This window comes from Myxine glutinosa, chromosome 1 (genome assembly GCF_964187855.1).
Source record: "Myxine glutinosa chromosome 1, kmMyxGlut1.1, whole genome shotgun sequence".
NCBI classification, from domain to species: domain Eukaryota; kingdom Metazoa; phylum Chordata; class Myxini; order Myxiniformes; family Myxinidae; genus Myxine; species Myxine glutinosa.
The window spans coordinates 186,964,338-186,983,987 of NC_136261.1; the positions used below are offsets into that span (position 1 = coordinate 186,964,338).

The following is a 19,650-nucleotide window of genomic DNA, read 5'->3' on the forward strand; positions in this document are numbered from 1 at the left end:
GCTTTGATGTTCATGATTTCACAGTTGAGAATGATTCTGTTGTGGAGATGTTAAAGGATAAGATTCTGGACTCAGACGAGAGTCTGGCAGTGAATGTTAAGGAGATGTCATGAATTTGCAAAGAATAAAGTGAACAAGGCCCCTGTCCCAGATGGTATTTCCAATTAGGTTCTGAAACTGTGCAGCCAACAACTTGCCAGGTGTTCACACCTAGCTATCAATGAATCTTAGACAATGGTGTTATTCCCCAAAATTGGAAATCTTCAATTATATCACAGTACCAAAGGATAAAAACCCAGTGATGAGTTGAATAATTACCATCCAGGAGCCTTGACCTCTGATGTAATGAAGTGTTTTGAAAAGGATATTGCTGAAATTTTTGTGCACTCAAGTCGGATTTTAGACAAATCTCAATTCGCATATCAGAGAAATGAAGGTGTCGACGATACCATGCTTGTTTATCTCCAAAGATTGGACCATCTTCTAGATACCCCTCAGTCCTTTGCAAGATCATTATTTATTGATTTATCGATTGCCTTCAATACCATCAGACCACATATTGTGGTGCTGTGCACACACGACTCGATTGCCAGAAAGGTAGGCCACAACGCGTGGATACAAACGAAAGCACTTTATTACAAGCTCCCACATCAGCATTGGGCGGGCTCGACCTTAGAGCCCGCATATATGTCCCGAGGCCACGCCTTGCCCCCGGGTGTGGCCGAATGGCCGAAAGGCGGGGCATATATCTCAGTTCCACGCCCGGACGCTCGCGCCACCCACTGGTGCGCGGAATTATTGACCATTGTGCCCGCCACACGCACCCCCCCTGAAGGGTGAGCTTGCTGGAAGCCGGATGACCCGGCCGAAATGCCCCCTGGCGATGCGTGCAGGGCTGGGGGGTAGCGGGACGGCGGGGCTGGGGGGTGCCGGGGGCCTGACCGCCGGGGGGCGGCCTTGACGCGGAGGCAGAGCTGCTTGCGGGGGGTGGTCCAGATCGAGGTGGGCCAGCTTGAGGCAGTCCACGGAGATACGATCCGGGGCACCGCCGATGTCCACAGTGAAATGTTTGTCTCCGGTCTCCAGCACGCGGAAGGGCCCGTCGTACGGGGGCCGCAGCGGTGCCCGGTGGGCGTCGTGCCGGGCAAAAACGTACTACGCCGTGCGAAGCTCCGGGGCGACGTGGGAGGACGAGCAACCGTGGTGTGCCGTCGGCACCGGGGCGAACCTCCTGGCGGTCTCCTGCAGGGTGGAGCGCTGTTGCGCCGCGGACCAAGGAGCCGTGGAGTCGGGGATAAATTCACCCGGCACCCGCAGTGGTTGTCCGAAGACCAGCTCCGCCGAGGACGCATGCAAGTCGTCCTTGGGCGCCGTCCTGAGGCCCAGCAGGACCCTGGGGAGCCTGCCGGCCCAGCTGCCATCGCAGAGGCTGGCCCGGAGCGCGGCCTTCATCGAGCGATGAAAGCGCGCGCACAGGCCGTTGGCCTGGGGGTGGTAGGCCGTGGTGCGGTGCAGTTTGACGCCGAGCCCTTGCGCCACCGCTCCCCAGAGCTCCGAGGTGAACTGGGGGCCGCGGTCGGACAAGATGTCCGAGGGGGCACCGAACCGGGCAACCCACGTGGCGATGAAGGCTTGCGCGACGTCAGCCGCAGTCGTTGCCGCCAATGGCACGGCCTCCGGCCACCGGGTGGTGCGGTCCACCGTGGTGAGGAGGTGGGTGAACCCCCGCGAGGGGGGTAGAGGTCCCACCAAGTCGACGGGGACGTGGTCGAACCGACGCTCGGGCACCGTAAATGGGGCCAACGGGGCCTGGGTGTGGCGGTGGACCTTTGTGCGCTGGCACGCGAGGCACGTCCTCGCCCAGTCGCGGACGTTCTTCCTAAGGCCATGCCAGACGAACTTCGCCACGACGAGCTTCTGGGAGGCCTTCGTGCCCGGGTGGGACAGGCCGTGGATGGCATCGAAAACCGGGCGCTGCCAGCCAGTGGGCACGATGGGGCGAGGCCGGCCGAGGGAGACGTCGCACAAGAGGGCCGTGCCCGCGACGTCGAACAGCACCTCGGTGACGCGGAGGCCCGTGACGGCGGTCCGCAAGGCCTGGACGTCGGGGTCGGCGGTCTGGTCCTCCGCCATCCGGGCATAGTCGATCCCGAGGTGGACCGCGTGTGCGACGGACCGGGAAAGGCAATCCGCCACTGGGTTGTCTTTACCCGCGACGTGACGGATGTCCGTCATGTACTCGGACACGGCAGAGAGGTGACGTTGCTGCCGGGCCGACCATGGCTCGGCGACCTTGGCCATTGCGAACACAAGGGGCTTGTGATCGACGAAAGCCGTGAACGGGTGGCCCTCGAGCAGATGGCGGAAGTGTCGGACCGCCAGGTGGAGTCCGAGCAGCTCGCGGTCGAAGGTGCTGTAGCGGCGTTCGTGCGGGCGAAGCTGCCGGCTAACAAACGCCAGCGGCTGCCAAGCACCACGCACCCACTGCTCGTGCACCACGCCCACCGCGTAGTCCGGCGCGTCGGTGGTGAGGGCGATTGGTGCATCGGGCGCCGGGTGCGCCAGCATGGTGGCGTTGGCCAAGGCCAGCTTTGCGCCCGCAAACGCCACGGCCATCGGCTCCGTCCAGGCAATGTCACCTTTGCCTGGCTTCCCCCGGAGGGCCTCGTGCAGGGGGCGCCGGAGCTGGGCGACGCGGGGCACGAAGCGGTGGTAAAAATTGACCATGCCCAGGAATTTCTGGAGCCCCTTGATCGTGCGGGGGCACGGGAAACTCTTGACGGCCTCCACCCTGGCCGGTAAAGGGATGGCCCCGTGGCTGGTGATGCAGTGCCCCAAGAAGTCGATGGCGGTGACGCCGAAATGGCACTTCGTGGGGTTGATGATCAGGCCCTGCTGGCCCAGGCATTCGAAGAGCGTGCGGAGGTGGAGCAGGTGCTCCTCCCGGGACGCGCTCGCAACTAGGATGTCGTCCAGGTAGACGTAGATGAAAGGTAAGTTGCGCAAGACGCTGTCCATGAGCCGCTGGAATGCCTGGGCCGCATTCTTCAACCCAAAAGGCATCCGCAGGAACTCAAAGAGGCCGAAAGGGGTGATGACGGCCGTCTTTGGGACATCGTCCGGTTGTACGGGGACCTGGTGGTAGCCCCGGATGAGGTCCACCTTGGAGAAAACGGTCGTGTTTGCCAACCGGGCGGAAAAGTCTTGAATATGCGGGACCGGGTAGCGGTCGGGGGTGGTGGCATCGTTGAGCCGGCGGTAGTCACCGCACGGCCGCCATCTGCCGCCAGGCTTGGGCACAATGTGCAGAGGAGAGGCCCAAGCGCTGTTGGAGCGCCGTACGATGCCCAGCCGTTCCAGCGTGGCGAAAGCCGCTTTCGCCACGGTGAGCTTCGTGGGGTCGAGGCGGCGCGCCCGGCCGTAGACCGGTGGGCCGACGGTGGGGATATGGTGCTCCACCCCGTGCTTGACGGCCACCACTGAAAAGGTGGGCCGCGTGAGTGCCGGGAAACTGTCTAGGAGGCGGGTAAACTCGTCCGCTGCCGGAAGCGTACAGACTAACCTCACCGGGACGGAACCCTTCAGCAAGCCGCTTGGCAAGCCGCTCAGCGAGCTGCTCAACGAGCCGCTCAGCGAACAAGCTGAAGGTTTCGGCCTGGACGAGACGTCGACGCTTAACGTCCACCAACAGCCCATGTGCACAAAGGAAGTCCGCACCGAGCAGGGCCATTGGCATGCTGGCGGTGACGAACGACCATTTGAAGCGCTGCCCTCCGAACCGCAGTGAGAGGCAACGCTTCCCGAATGTGCGGATGGGTGTTCCGTTGGCGGAAAGCAAAGCGGGGCCCCGGCCCGCGGCTTGCTTGTCAGACGCGGAGGCAGGGAGGGCGCTTACCTGCGCTCCCGTGTTGCATAGAAAACGACGACCAGACAAGGTGTCCGTGATGAACAGGAGGCTGCCGGAATGGCCGACGCTCATGGCCGCAAGTGAGCGCCGGCCCGGTCGTTTCCCGACCCGTCAAAAGAACACGGCGGGCGGCACGTTCTAGCCTTGCGGCCGAACCTGGCATGGTAGTAGCACCAGGTTTGCGGCGGCGGCGGCCGCGTCAGCCGTGCTGGTGGTGGTGGCGGCGGTGGTAGTGGGCACGGCGTAGCAGCGGCCACAAGGGAAGCAGGGGGCGCTGGAGCCCCCGCACCGGGATCCACTACGGCAGCACCGTACACCGACCGCATGTCGCAGGCCACAAATAATTTGTCGGCCTCTCCGGCCAGGGCGCGGGGTTCCGTTATTTTGGAACCGGCCAGCGCGAGGCGCACCTGTACAGGTAGCTGGCGGAGGAAAAGTGCTCGGAAGAGGAAATCCGGGTGCTGGTCTCCGAGAAGGGACAGCATAAAATCCATCCGAACGGATGGTCGTGTGTCGTCGAGGGCGGGAAGGTCCAGGAGGCAGTCGGCACGTTCGACCTCCGTGAGCCCGAACGTGGCGAGGAGGAGACGTTTGAGCGCCTCGTACTTGTGGTCGCCCGGCGGGCACCGAAGGATGGACACGACGCGGGCGGCAGTGGCGGGCCCGAGGGCGGCGACCACGTGGTAGTACCTGGTCGCGTCCGCCGTGATGCCCCAGAGTTGGAATTGAGCTTCGGCCTGCACAAACCAAACGTCGGCTTGCGCTTCCCAGAACTCCGGGAGTTTGATGGCGACGGCGTTGATAGCCATGGTGCGTTCGGGGGTCAGCGACGGCTGAACCAGTCGGGGTCACCAGTGTGGTGCTGTGCACACACGACTCGATTGCCAGAAAGGTAGGCCACAACGTGTGGATACAAACGAAAGCACTTTATTACAAGCTCCCACATCAGCACTGGGCGGGCTCGACCTTAGAGCCCGCATATATGTCCCGAGGCCACGCCTTGCCCCCGGGTGTGGCCGAATGGCCGAAAGGCGGGGCATATATCTCAGTTCCACGCCCGGACGCTCACGCCACCCACTGGTGCGCGGAATTATTGACCATTGTGCCCGCCACAATATATTCATTGATAAATTACTGAAATTAGATGTTACACCTGGGTTTTCAAGATTAATTCTCAGTTTTCTTACAAGATAGACCACAACGAGTGAAATATAATAACATGGTATTACGTGTCAGAGTTTTGGGTCTAGGGCACCACAAGGTTGCGTTGTCTGTCCTATTTTGTTACCCTCGTCAGAGGAGAGGATATTGCATTTGAGTCCATTTGTGTGTTTGTCCGCACAGAATAAATATGATTTTCTCTGCAACCGTTGGTCCGATTGACAGAAAACTTTCACCATCGGCGCAACTCCACCTGTAGAATTTTATAATTATAATTATGACGTCTTAGGTCACGTGGTACTGGCGCCATCTTTGAAAAACCGAAAAACTTTGCACTTCTATATCTCCGAAAGCACTGCATAGAAAAAATTGAGACCACTCAATGTGAAGAACTCTCCATGTGGAATAAGATACGTTAATGATGATTTCATAGGTGCCTCCATTATGATGTCATAATTCGACAAGTACAAAACTTCTTCCGATCAAGATGAAATTTCTTGAGCATCATCAAGTGAAAATTGGTGGAGGGGAAAAAAATGACGTTATCGGTCACGTGGTTCTGCCGCCATATTTGTTTTAACACAAAAGCCTTAAAAACCACTCAAAACATGTCCTGGCGAGGGTCTGCAATCTCTGATTGCTCTTTCTAGTTTTCCTTGTGCACAGGTGACTGCTGTAGTTTAAGTCCTAATTGTAGTATCATCAAATATGCTGATGATACAGTAATTTGTGGATTCCTACTCAATGATAACCATGAATATTCAGTTGTTAAAGTGATAACCATGAATATGTGAACGAAGTTCAGAAGTTTGTAGACAGGTGTGATCGTCATTATTCAGTTGTTAAAGTCAACAAGACAAAGGAAATGATATTTGATTTTCGATGCCGAGCAGGTGATCATGACCCTTTGATCATTCACGACCATAGTATCGAACAAGTCCCTGCACATCAGTAATTGGGGGCAATGATTGATAACGAATTGAATTGGAGCAGGAAATCCCAAGTGTTGGCAGAATCCCCAAGTGTTGGCAGAATCCCCAAGTGTTGGCAGAATCCCCAAGTGTTGGCAGAATCCCCAAGTGTTGGCGGAATCCCCAAGTGTTGGCGGAATCCCCAAGTGTTGGCGGAATTCCCAAGTGTTGGAGGAATTCCCAAGTGTTGGAGGAATTCCCAAGTGTTGGAGGAATTCCCAAGTGTTGGAGGAATTCCCAAGTGTTGGAGGAATTCCCAAGTGTTGGAGGAATTCCCAAGTGTTGGAGGAATTCCCAAGTGTTGGAGGAATTCCCAAGTGTTGGAGGAATTCCCAAGTGTTGGAGGAATTCCCAAGTGTTGGAGGAATTCCCAAGTGTTGGAGGAATTCCCAAGTGTTGGAGGAATTCCCAAGTGTTGGAGGAATTCTCAAGTGTTGGAGGAATTACCAAGTGTTGGCGGATTCCCAAGTGTTGGAGGAATTCCCAAGTGTTGGAGGAATTCCCAAGTGTTGGCGGAATTCCCAAGTGTTGGCAGAATTCCCAAGTGTTGGCAGAATTCCCAAGTGTTGGCAGAATTCCCAAGTGTTGGCAGAATTCCCAAGTGTTGGCAGAATGCCCAAGTGTTGGCAGAATGCCCAAGTTTTGGCAGAATTCCCAAGTTTTGGCAGAATGCCCAAGTGTTGGCAGAATGCCCAAGTGTTGGCAGAATGCCCAAGTGTTGGCAGAATGCCCAAGTGTTGGCAGAATGCCCAAGTGTTGGCAGAATGCCCAAGTGTTGGCAGAATGCCCAAGTGTTGGCAGAATGCCCAAGTGTTGGCAGAATTCCCAAGTGTTGGCAGAATTCCCAAGTGTTGGCAGAATTCCCAAGTGTTGGCAGAATTCCCAAGTGTTGGCGGAATTCCCAAGTGTTGGTGGAATTCCCAAGTGTTGGCAGAATCCTCAAGCGTTGTGCTTTTTCTGGTCTTCATTAATGATCTCTCCGACTCTGTAAAATCCTCTCTATCTCTTTGCTGATGACTCCACTCTCTGCCTCTCCATATCCCAACCCTCAGATCGGCAGTCTGCAGCCTCCTAACTCTCCACAGACCTGGACAATATCACAAACTGGTCAAACAAGTGGAACATGTCTTTCAATCCTGACAAATCTCACACTCTCACTTTGTCTCTCTGAAAAGACCTTCTGGACAACCCTGCATATACTTTCTGAACAATCCTCTTGAAGAAGTTCTGTCATTAAAGCTTTTGAGTCTCACTATCTGCCATGATCTTTCCTGGGAAAACCACATTTCCAAGCTGGCCCCCAAAGCCAGTCGCCGACTGGGCATCCTCCTCGTGCGAAGTCCTTCTGGGAACTTCTGAGCTCCTCACCACATACAAAACTTTCATCCGCAGCTCAATGGAATACTGCTCTCCCCTCTGGGCTAGTGCTCCTGCCTCACACCTAGCTCGACTTCACGCGTTTAAACAAAAGCATTCAGAATCACTGGTATCTCCCGTGATAAAGCTGATACTGAGGGCCTTTCTCTCTCTCTCACTGCAGGCAGGTAGGTGGTCTTTCTGTCTTCTACCGACTGCTCTCCGGCCTTGCTCCGCCTGCTCTGTCTGTGCTCTGTCCCCCAAATATTCCGGCAGGTCGCACAAGATCTGCCAGCAACCCTCTTCTGGTGAAACTGCCAAAATCAAGACTCTCTGCTCATCTTCACTCCTTCATTCCTCTTTTCTCCCACCTCTGGAACAAACTCCCACACTCTCTTCAATCCCACTCCTCCCTCCAGGTCTTTAAAACAGCTGTTCACCACCATATCTCGTCTTCCCCCATCCAAAACCTTTATCTTTTCTACCCCGTTAAAAGACCCCAAATCCGCCTCTTTCAATCCCCAACTTCGTTCCTGAAATTCCTCATAGTGAAACCCCTAGTAGTGTACATTTGCGTTATACCGTGCACCCCTACCTCCTCCCCAGCCCTCCCCAGCCCTCCCCCTTCCACAGATCTACCGACGTCCCTGTTCTCTTCTGTTGTTGTGCTTGAATGCTTCCCTCTCTCTCTTCCCCCCCCCCCCCCTTTTGTCTCCCGCTCCCTTCAATGTATGTTTTATGTGTCTGTGCACGTTTTCATGTTCAATGTGTTGGCTCTTACACGAGCCTCGATTCTTTATACAAAAAAATAATAAAAAGTGTTGGCAGAATCCCCAAATGTTGGCAGAATTTCCAAGTGTTGGCAGAATTTCCAAGTGTTGGCAGAATTTCCAAGTGTTGGCAGAATTTCCAAGTGTTGGCAGAATTTCCAAGTGTTGGCAGAATTTCCAAGTGTTGGCAGAATTTCCAAGTGTTGGCAGAATTTCCAAGTGTTGGCAGAATTTCCAAGTGTTGCAGAATTTCCAAGTGTTGGCAGAATTTCCAAGTGTTGGCAGAATTCCCAAGTGTTGGCAGAATTTCCAAGTGTTGGCAGAATTTCCAAGTGTTGACAGAATTTCCAAGTGTTGGCAGAATTTCCCATGTTGACAGAATTTCCAAGTGTTGGCAGAATGCCCAAGTGTTGGCAGAATTTCTAAGTGTTGGCAGAATTCCCAAGTGTTGGCAGAATTCCCAAGTGTTGGCAGAATTCCCAAGTGTTGGCAGAATTCCCAAGTGTTGGCAGAATTCCCAAGTGTTGGCAGAATTCCCAAGTGTTGGCAGAATTTCCAAGTGTTGGCAGAATTTCCCATGTTGACAGAATTTCCAAGTGTTGGCAGAATTCCCAAGTGTTGGCAGAATTCCCAAGTGTTGGCAGAATTCCCAAGTGTTGGCAGAATTCCCAAGTGTTGGCAGAATTCCCAAGTGTTGGCAGAATTCCCAAGTGTTGGCAGAATTTCCAAGCGTTGGCAGAATTCCCAAGTGTTGGCAGAATTCCCAAGTGTTGGCAGAATTCCCAACTGTTGGCAGAATTCCCAAGTGTTGGCAGAATTCCCAAGTGTTGGCAGAATTCCCAAGTGTTGGCAAAATTCCCAAGTGTTGGCAAAATTCCCAAGTGTTGGCAAAATTCCCAAGTGTTGGCAAAATTCCTAAGTGTTGAACAGAACATAAAACAAGGTGGATGAATCAAAAAAAATTATGTTGAAGGTGCCAGTCACGGACTATATAGTCCTCATCGAGGCCAAGCCTTAAATAAAAGAACTTCATACAAATAAATAAAAGAGAGGATATAAAGGCAAGGAGTGAAAATGAGTAAGAAAAGTGTATGATGAAAAGTGTATGATGTTTGTTTGCGAGAGAAGTTGAAGCTAGCCCGATAGCGATAGTTTGAGTGATACAGAAAGTAAGACCAGCAATCATGACATGGAGAGTGTAAGATTGTTCCGGGCACCACTTTAACACTCCTAAGTCCAAACGGTAGTACTACCCAGAGCGGTTGCTGTCCACAACCTACGACCTAAATTTATGCAAAACATGTCATGGGGGTTATTTTTCTGATTTCTCTCCACCCGGGTTGCACAATGACCTTTGAGAACGGTGGCTTGTCATTGGAAAAACAGGGTTTCAGTTGGAAAATGAAGGATTCCCAGTTGCATAATCTCATTGCAATTGTGGTCCCAATCATATACGAAATGATTCACAAGATGAACAAGAAAGAGCAATCAGAGATTCCAGTCCCTTGCCAGGACATGTTTTTTGTGGTTTTTAAGGCTTTTGTGTTAAAAACAAATATGGCGGCCGACCCACGTGACCGAAGACGTCATCTTTATTGTTTTTCTCCACCAATTTATTCCTAGATGACGCTCAAGAAATTTCATCTTGATCGGATGAAGTTTTGTACTGGAGGCACTTTTGTACAGACGTCATAATGGAGGCACCTATGACATCATCCTTAACATATTTTATTCCCCATGGAGAGTTCTTTACAATGAGCCATGTCTCAATTTTTTCTATTCAGCGCTTTCCGAGATATAGAGGTGCAAAGTTTTTCGGTTTTCCCAAGATGGCGCCCATACCATGTGACTTATGACGTCATAATTATCATAAAAAAATTATACAAGTGGAGTTGCACCTATGGTGTTAATTTCCTGTCAATCGGACCAACGGTTGCCGAGAAAATCATATTTATTCTGTGTGGACAAACAGACAAACGGACCGAAATGCAATACCCTGTTGGGTATTGGGTACCCCTAACCCCTACTGTTCTCCCCTATGGGCCGGTGCTCCTGCCTCACACCTAGCTCGGCTTCACGCTGTTGAAACCAAAGCTTTCAGAATTATTGGAATCTCCCGCGATGAAGCTATCTCTGAGGGCCTTTCACTCACTCACCGCAGGCAGGTAGGTGGTCTTTCTGTCTTCTACCGACTCCTCTCCGGCCTTGCACCCCCAGCTCTCTCTGTGCTCTGTCCCCCAAATATTCCTACAGGTCGCACAAGATCTGCCAGCAACCCTCTGATGGTTAAACTGCCGAAATCTCGGCTCTCTGCTCACCTTCACTCTTTCATTCCTCTTTTCTCCCGCCTCTAGAACAAACTCCCTCACTCCCTTCAATCCCACTCCTCCCTCCAGGTCTTTAAAACAGCTGTTCACCACCATCTCTTATCTTCCCCCATCCAAAACCTTGATCTTTTCTACCCCCGCTAATTCACCCCAGATCCACCTTGTTTGAAATTCCAACTTCTTTCCTGGAAGTCCTGGCAGTGTCCATATGTTTTATACCTCTCCCACTGCCCCCTTCCCACGCCCCCCCCCCCCCCAAAGCCCTCGCCCTCTCTCAGATCTCTCGATGTCTCCATGTCTCTCGGTCCCTGCTCTCAAATGTTGTGTTTGTGTCCTTCCCCCTCTCTCCCCATCTTGTCTACCGCTCCCTATGTTATATGTTTTATGTGTCGGTTTGTCTTTCTGTGTGTTCATGTGATTAATGTTCGCTCTTTCACGAGCCTCGATATTGTATACAAAAAAAAAAAAAAAAAAAAAAAAAAAAAACCCTCTTCCTCCTGCGAGGGTAAAAATTCCCACCCTTCTGGATGTATATCATATCTGCATGCATTTGGTCCTCACTTAACGTCGTGATTGCGCTCTCGAAAAATGTGATTTTAAGCAAAACAACATTAAGCAAATCACCTTTTCCCACAACAATTAATGTATAAATTGAAGTTAGGTTCTTCTGAACATTTCAAAAAAAAAAAAAAAGAAAAAAAAAAAGGAAGACATTCAAAGTTTAAATAGTCTACATGTATAGTACATTCCTGAATGAAATACTATTTTTCAATAAAATTAATGACTAAATACAAAATAAGTTTAGATAAGATATCTCACCAGCGATGGGTGTGGACTGTGGAGGTTGTTTGTAGAGGTGGGGTGGAGTGGAGGGGTGAGTGGTGGAGTTAAGGGAACAAAGGGGAAAGTGTGCCTCTTCATCAGAGGATGAAACTAGCATCTTCCGCCCTCTCTTCTTGCCCCCTTTCAACGACCTTATATTGGTCGCACTTAAAGGGATCACACTTGACGCACTTTGATCTTGGCGTCATGACCATGAATTGTTCTTACCTTCATTGAAGGGAGCCCAATCACTCTCCTGATATCAGCCGCTCATTCTCCAGCATTGAAACACTTAAAAACCTCTAATTTAATTTCTAAACCAATTGTTTTTCTTGTTTTCTTACTACCGGACTTACTACTATCACTTATTGAGGATTTTTACTCATCTTTACAAGGGATTCAATCATGCTTCAAACAACATCAAAATGGCATGAAACAACTGTTCAGTGTCTATATACGCACCTACGCCCATGCAACACAAACTAGTTCGCTGTGGCCCACTGACAAACAACGCAATGGCAAATGCCGTGACATTAAAAGGATACATGTTCCCTATTATATCAGTGACGTTAGAACGAAACAACGTTAATTGAATTAAAACGTTAAAGTGAGAAATTACTGTATTTGATACAAATTCACCAGTGATTCAGAAATTTAAAATGTGATTTAATTCTGATAATATTATATGATGGCATGACAAACTTTGCTGAAAATATAGCTATATCAAACAAAACACTTCAGACATAAATTTAAGTATTATACAAAAAGTTAGCAAACAAAGGTGTTGGGAAGCATATTTACAGAAACACATTTTAAATTATTCGAGCATTACATAAATTTCATCTTCAGTGAATCAACAACTGATATTTTGTCATAACTTGCAAACTTTTGGAAGGCTTTATACATATTCGTTTTTCATGCAAAGGCCCAGTGAATGATGCATTCAAAAACCATATTGCTAAAGACACGAGTTCCTGGCGATGTGTGAAATGCATAAAGGCAGGTGAGAATTCTGGAAGCATTATGACATGGATAGCTGCAAGATCCGCGCGTAGAAACATCACATTTTATCCAAAATGAACTAACAATTTCAAAGGGTGTGGGATGTCGAGGGGCACTGCATAGTTTAAAGGTTTTCACGATAGGAAACACCGTGTGCATCATCTTGAATCAAGGGTTCTCTTCTCCAGTAGAATATAAAAATGGGATAGGTTTATGCTGTATGAAGTCACTTGTGCCAAATAGTAGCAAATAAATTCCAAACTTCGACTTTCACTTTACGTGTTCCCTCACATAGGCAACAAGAGAAGACAGAATACTTTATGAAACAAAAAGTAATTATTCACTTTTTTTTTTAAATCATCACCACAATCCCATAAATGTATGAAAAGTTTAAAACTGGTATTTCAGAAGGATTTCAACCGTTTCATTTTGATATAATATATTCAGCCAAAACTAAAAGTTGAAATCTTCACCAGAATTTAATTTTTAAAATTAATTATAAAAGCAAAAAAGAACTTGTTAAGTGTCTGATACATCAAACAGAGTGCTAAAGACACTTTTAAAATTAACCTAAAGCTCTACATGCCATTAAAAAGGCAAACCTTTAACAATATGATATATATCAGCATCTCTTCGTTTCCTGAGACTGGGTGTTTGTTCTTCTTGGTTTAATAAAAAAGAAGAATATTTGTAGTAATAAAATTGCTTTAAAATGCTCTTTTGTGGATCGCTTTGCATTTCCTTTCAATGACTGCTCGACTGTTTTACTGAAAAGGAAAGTAAAACCTGAAGCATAATTGAACTGCATAAAACTCGCAGAAGCACAGACCACATTATAAAGGGATATATGATGCAGAAGGTCAACCTAAGCGAGGTTAATAAAACAAAAGGGCAAAAAAGCGTAAATTGTATATCAAACCAAAAATCATTACAACAAATTTTTGGGCTACATTTTTCTTTGGCCCATGGCATTAAGTGGCACCGATCATGATGTTGTATCGAATATGGAAATATCACGATGTTACAAAGTTCATGTCTGAAAAGGAGAAGGTAATTCAGCTGCCAGCACTAAAAATTGCAAAGATACATTTGTTTTGTTTTATCCAAATAAGAGCACGAATGATGTGGAAAAATGTAACAGTAACTAAATGTCATTTTTGTACAATTTCATTGTTCATGATGAATGAGAGCGGAACAAAATCAACAGGGAAGCCATGATACACGAATGCATTAAAACTGCAACAGTATTTAAAGGAGGTGGAATTTTATGAGAAATATTAAATTCAAATTTACTAATTTATTTCCCAGTTCGAAAAAGTATGCCTTTTTTCCCCCAAAAAGTGTATTTCTAACCTCGCTCGCCTTTGTCTGCCAAAATACCCCTGGTTATCCCATTCATTAAATTTAATACAGAACATGCACCTTTCATTTCAAAGCCATTCATATAAAAAGCGATTTAATGGCATATGCACTTCCCGAGTGTAAAACAAAAGAAATGGGAGGGGGTGGCAATATTGAATTTCAGGTGTCGAGTGATGAGAGTAGTGCCAAGCATTTAAACTGCTTGAGCAACATATACTGCCCCTGTCAACCAAGGAAATGATAGCCACTTTATACAGAGGTCTGCTTGCCTATCAGGGGGTACAATGTGTGATCATTATCATTGAAAGAGCTACCATTGGTCTTTGCACTAGAAGCAGCTGATGGACTTTGCGATTGGGCGTTGGGATTGGAGCGGTGCTTATACCGTGAACGCCTCAGCCGCCATACAATGAAAGCAACCACACCAACAGCCACCAACAAGCCAAAGATGACTCCCACCACTACTGAAAAGACAACAAAGTAGGAAGAGGACATGAAAAGTAATCCAAAATCTGTTACAAAGTGGCATCAGTGAACATATCAGAAATGCCAAAGTGGCATCAGAAAAACATAAAGCACATAAAAGCCCCAGGTTGAATTGATAAAGGCGAAAGCCATTTAAACAAACGTCTTTTCAATCTTCCCAACTTACTGAAAATCAAACAAAATGAAAAATAATGAACAGAAAAAAGGCCAACCAAATATTGGAAACCTCAAATATGTTACACCAGAGACCAGTCAGTGATGAAGAGAAGGATCATCAAACAAGATGCTTTGTAAAGAAACAAAACGATGCAATTAGAACGTCAAAACTTGTAAAATTAGAAATTGTATTTCTAAGCTCACTCTTCTTTTATTTAATTGGAAAGATTTGGAGCATACTTGAGAAGAAAGTTTATTCAGAAGTGTTGGTCGAATCCTGGTCGAACAAATACATCTACCATATACTTTAAAAGAAATTTGGTGATGAGAAAAAGAAACAAAGAAGAATGTGTTTGATTGATGTGGAGTGGGGAAGGTAGAGGGAGGAGAACACTTGGGGTTCAGCAATATGAGTGAAGACAAATCTATTAATTGCACAGCTTTGTTTTACTCCCAAAAAAATTCTGTTCAAAACATGTCACAAATTCTTTACAAGTGACGTTTAGGCGGTGTATTGCTTTGGTGCGTGGTTAATGCACATGTGCTTATGATTCCATATGGAACAAGTACATCTACCATATAACACACAATGTCAGTTTGTTGGTCACAGATGTTTGTACAGATGTTGGTCCCCCTTGATCAGGGTAGGTTTTAAAGGCCAATCTTTTAACATGAATGTGTGTCCACTACGGTCTATTTTTGAGGATAAAAAACTCGAAAAACATTTTCCATAAAGGAGTAATTATGTCTCTTCTATTGGAATTATAGATGGTGGCTTGCAAACCGAGCCTCAAGGGCAGTGTACAGAAGTGTTTTTTAAAATAACAATAAATACAAGGCACAGGGAGGTGAAATTCACTGCATGTGATGTGCAATGCGCACAGAGTAAAATGAGTGTTCATTTACATCCGTATGATGTCTAATAAATGAAGAAGATATAAGCACATCTGACACTAGGCCAAGGCTTCAGACTTTGGCATGCTCATGAGGCTACACTGTCAAAAACTGTTCCAACCCGTCATTATTGGCGGGGTTTTCGGAGTAATACATCTATAACTGAACAATGTTTGTTTATTCTATAAGTTGAGGAGTAAAAAGGTGGCATGTTATATTGCAGTTAGACTACAAGCTGTGTGGAAAGATTGCGAAAGACCTGGTTACTTCTGAAAGTGAATAATCTCAGCTGAATAAGCAATTTCCAGCGAACTTTAGTTACAGAACCACCTAGTAATTTATTGTGAGTAATCTGTAGATGGAAGGGCTTTCACAAATGTTCTCTCTGAGTGTCTGAGTATGAGATAGCAAGAAAAAAAGGGAGAAAACATCCAATCATCAGTTGCTTTTCCATATACAGCACACCACGGTGCCATAGGGCTGCATGTATCGCTTGTGCTTTACCTGGGAAATGAACACAGGTTTAGATTCCACCCACCTCCTGGTCGGACATCAATCGAGCTGAGGGTTTTGCGACTATTTTTACCTGTGACATGTCGAGGAAATTAGATTTTTATTTTTTATTTTTTTTAACCTGCGAAGTCAAGACATGTCAGGTCTGGCATCCTCCACTATTTGTCAAGTTCACTACTGGACATACAAGACCACCAACAAACTTCCAATACTTAAGTAGTCAACACTTTGCTGTCAATGAAACCCTCTCCTCTCTTCTACCAGTGGAGGCTATATTGCCTCATGGAAGTGACTTGGGCCCACTCTTGTTCCTCATCGACATAACATCCCATTGCTCTGCAAAGCAGGTTTAAAAACTTCCTTTTTGCAGATTATTCTACCTTATGGTATACGGTACCCCGACCCACTGACAAGCAGATGGTAAGAGCATCACTCGCTGTTGATCTAGAATTGATTAGTTGTGTGTGTGTGTGTGTGTGTGTGTGTGTGTGTGTGTGTGTGTGTGTGTGTGTGCGTGCGTGCATGTGTCTGGATCAAGGACAAGCTGTTTGCCAGGTTTTTGTACGCATTTTCGAATAACTTTTCAAGCAGGCTTATATCCACATAAAACAAGTCTTGTAAATCCATGTACAGAGTTGCATAATAAACAGATCAGGAAGCCAAAGGAAGTCCCGTAAACCGATATCCTCTCACCTTTCTCCGCTCCCTTTTATGATTAAAAACACCCATTATTTGCCTCTCCTGTTCGTGCCGACAATAGGGACATGCTGTTGTGAATGTTTTTGCCATCATCGTGGCGGATGTGTCATATGTGCTGTGGATGGACTGCAGTGCACATTCCTTCTTTTTTCCCCCCTTCATTTTCCCTCTTCCAGAATTATGTTCATCTCTCACTGCTTATTCAATTATTTATTAATTTGCTCCCTATTATCCCTCCCTCCCTCTGTGTGTTTGGTAGAGGGTTTGCCACAGGAGGTTAACCTAAGGTTTTGGTTCTATATTCAGTGTTTACATTCTATGTTTGTTGTGTGCCTTGTGCAAGGGCTTCATCAGATTTGTGACTATGGAGTTAGGAATTATTTATTTATGATGTACTGTGATATTTGTATTCAAAATAATCTTACTATAATTCACCAAATGTCCGTCTGTCTGTTCGAAGGTACCGCAAAAACGGCTGAACCAATCGCAACGATATTTTGGGTGGGTATTCCTGGGACCCCTTGGATTAAAAGAGGCTATACTGTTTTTCCAATTTTTTTCCCCAATTTTCCAGTTTTTACAAACACGATGGAATAATATTTACTGATATGAACAGTGATGTGGCTTTTATTGAAATTCTACAAATACTGTCTAGATTTTGATGAGAATTATGAACCTGCCGCAAATCCGGAAGTGGACAGATTAGGGCAATGCGCGGGTTTGATAATATCCCAATACAACCGTCATTCAATCGTAATGTATAATCGTTAAACGTTAATCGTGTTAATCGTTTTGTTAAAGTATCAATGGATGATTGGAATTGAGTGAATACAAGTACGACTTTGAATTCGTAATTGTATTCACCCACCGTACGGAATTTCACATCAGGATTTAAATATTTGTTTATGTCACGAATGTTGTTAAAAGTTTATTATATTAATGTATATTTGTGATTTGAGTTATGCTGCTTGGAATGAAAAAAGGGATATTGAGTTCAAGTGAATGACGACATGCAGTGACGGTTTTACGTTTTAAACGTGAAATTTGAGGATCGTCATATGCAGATTCGCCATTGACTGGGAATGGAACAAACGTACCAGTTTGTTTGCGAACGGGTATGTTTTTCATGGAAGTCCTTCACGAACTTGCTGCCCATGTCTGACGTGCGACTGAAGGTGCTACAGGAATGTGAAATTTATTGGTTTCATGCTTTAGCATTCGCAGTTTCTGCATTGTCTGTTTGCTTCTGGTCTCCCACCCGTGCGTAGCACTGGTACCTCACTAGTTTGTTAAATTCACACGTGTGGAGACCTCTTTTCCCACCCTTGCGGTGAATGTAAAATGGAAACAAAAAGAAAGCAGGTTAAATTTGTAAATGTCTATCACTTGCCTCTACTACTCAGGGCATCTGGGCTAAGCCCACCTGTCCAGAATGCTTGAAGCTCAGCATTGGTTTAAAAACAATATTTACAATCTCAAAGTTGTGGTTTCTAACCTAATATATGGCATTAATTTGAAGAACTTGGGAAAGTATCTCAAAGTTGGAGGCCTAATGCCATGATATATTGCACTTGTGGTAAGACCCTCCTTTGTAAGCTGTATGGAGAGCAAGAGAGGAATAAACAGACCATGCAGCAGCAGATAAGTATTGTTTAAAGCTTATAATATACTGGGACATTAACTACTTTTCCACTCACCTTTTCCAGATCCAGAAGATCCTGCTTTTTTGGGTGCTGTTGTGCCATCTAGAAAGCAAGAAAATAAAACACAATGTGAAAATATGAGCAAAGCTGGATAGATATACTTGATCGCACCATTTTACCAGTTAATAATTTCATCCGCATTACTCCACCTCCAAGTTTTGCTTGTACAATGAACTTTCACTATCTTAAATATTCAAATCTTCACAAAACATAACCACCAAGTGGAGGTAGTGACAAGCAAGAAGCCTCTTGGTTTTGAGGTCAATAGGTCAAAAGGTCAAGATCATAATTCATCAATATCTATAAATACACACAGTATATAAAATAAAAAAATATTGGTAAACGGTGAACCTTCGGTCGACCCATGTGAGTATGTCTATGAAGTACATACAGTTTGAACGTGAGTACATCTATTAATTACGTATTACTGTACCATGACTACGTCTATTAATGACAGACTATTGGAACGTTAAAGCGCGGTGTTACGCATGCTACTTGTAAGCAAGGAGGAAGCGGACAACGCGGTAATTTGTAAGAGTCTTTATTCAAGAGCTCACTGTAACACTGAGCTGCTCAGGGCTGCGTGCCCCGTGTATATCGTGAGGCCACGCCTCTCTCCCGGGCGTGGCCCACCCCCACTTGGTGTGCGGGGTGATGTCACCACGTCAGTGCTTTCGTGTCCGCCCCACGCGCCCCCCCCAGAATCCCCGCGCACCTGAAGGGTCAGTTTGCGGGGCAAATGGATGACCCGGCCGAAGCGCCCCCTGGCGACTGGCGGCGTCTGGGATGCAGGGATGCCATCTGGGATGCCTCCGGCTGCCCCTGGGATGGGTGCAGGACCGGGGGGCGGCGTGGCGGTGGGGCTGGGCGGTGCCGGGGGTCCGCCCGCAGGGGGGCGGCCCCGACGCGGGCGTCGGGCCACAGGCGGTGGATGGTCCACGTCGAGGTGGGCCGGCTTGAGGCGGTCCACAGAAACGCGGTCAGGAGTACCGCCGATGTCCAGGGTGAAGTGCTTCACCCCGGTCTCCAGCACGCGGAAAGGCCCGTCGTACGGGGGCCGCAGTGGTGTCCGATGGGCATCGTGGCGGACGAAGACGTACTCTGCCGTGCGAATCTCCGGGGCGACGTGCGTCGGTGGGTGCCCGTAGCGTGCCGTCGGCACCGGGGCGAACCTCTGGGCGGTCTCCTGCAGAGCGGAGCGCTGCTGTGCCGTGGACCATGGTGCCGTGGAGTCAGGGAGGAACTCGCCCGGCACCCGCAGCGGTTGCCCGAAGACCAACGCCGCCGCGGATGCGCGCAGGTCTTCCTTGGGCGCCGTCCGGAGGCCCAGCAGGACCCAGGGGAGCCTGTCGACCCAGCTGCCGTCGCGGAGGGTGGCCCGGTGCACGGCCTTCAATGAGCGGTGAAATCGCTCACACAGGCCGTTAGCCTGGGGGTGGTAGGCCGTGGTTCGGTGCAGCCGGACCCCGAGCCCCTGCGCGACCGCCCCCCAGAGCTCCGAGGTGAACTGGGGGCCGCGGT

General features: G+C 47.8%; 1 protein-coding gene across 2 annotated transcripts in view; it reads right to left on the reverse strand.

Moving 5' to 3' along the window:
* Positions 1 to 11,967: 11,967 nt before the first annotated feature.
* Positions 11,968 to 19,650, reverse strand: part of LOC137432063 (papilin) — a 200,703-nt gene continuing 193,020 nt past the window's right edge. The window contains exons 14-15 of one of the 2 annotated variants that reach the window (XM_068123806.2): positions 18,124 to 18,171; positions 11,968 to 14,139 (exon numbers count right to left, since the gene is read on the reverse strand). In XM_068123806.2, the coding sequence (XP_067979907.2) occupies positions 13,928 to 14,139; positions 18,124 to 18,171 (260 nt within the window). In that variant the 3' untranslated portion in view covers positions 11,968 to 13,927. Of the gene's footprint in view, positions 14,143 to 18,123; positions 18,172 to 19,650 lie in introns of both variants that reach the window. The other variant, XM_068123801.2, reaches the window with a different exon arrangement.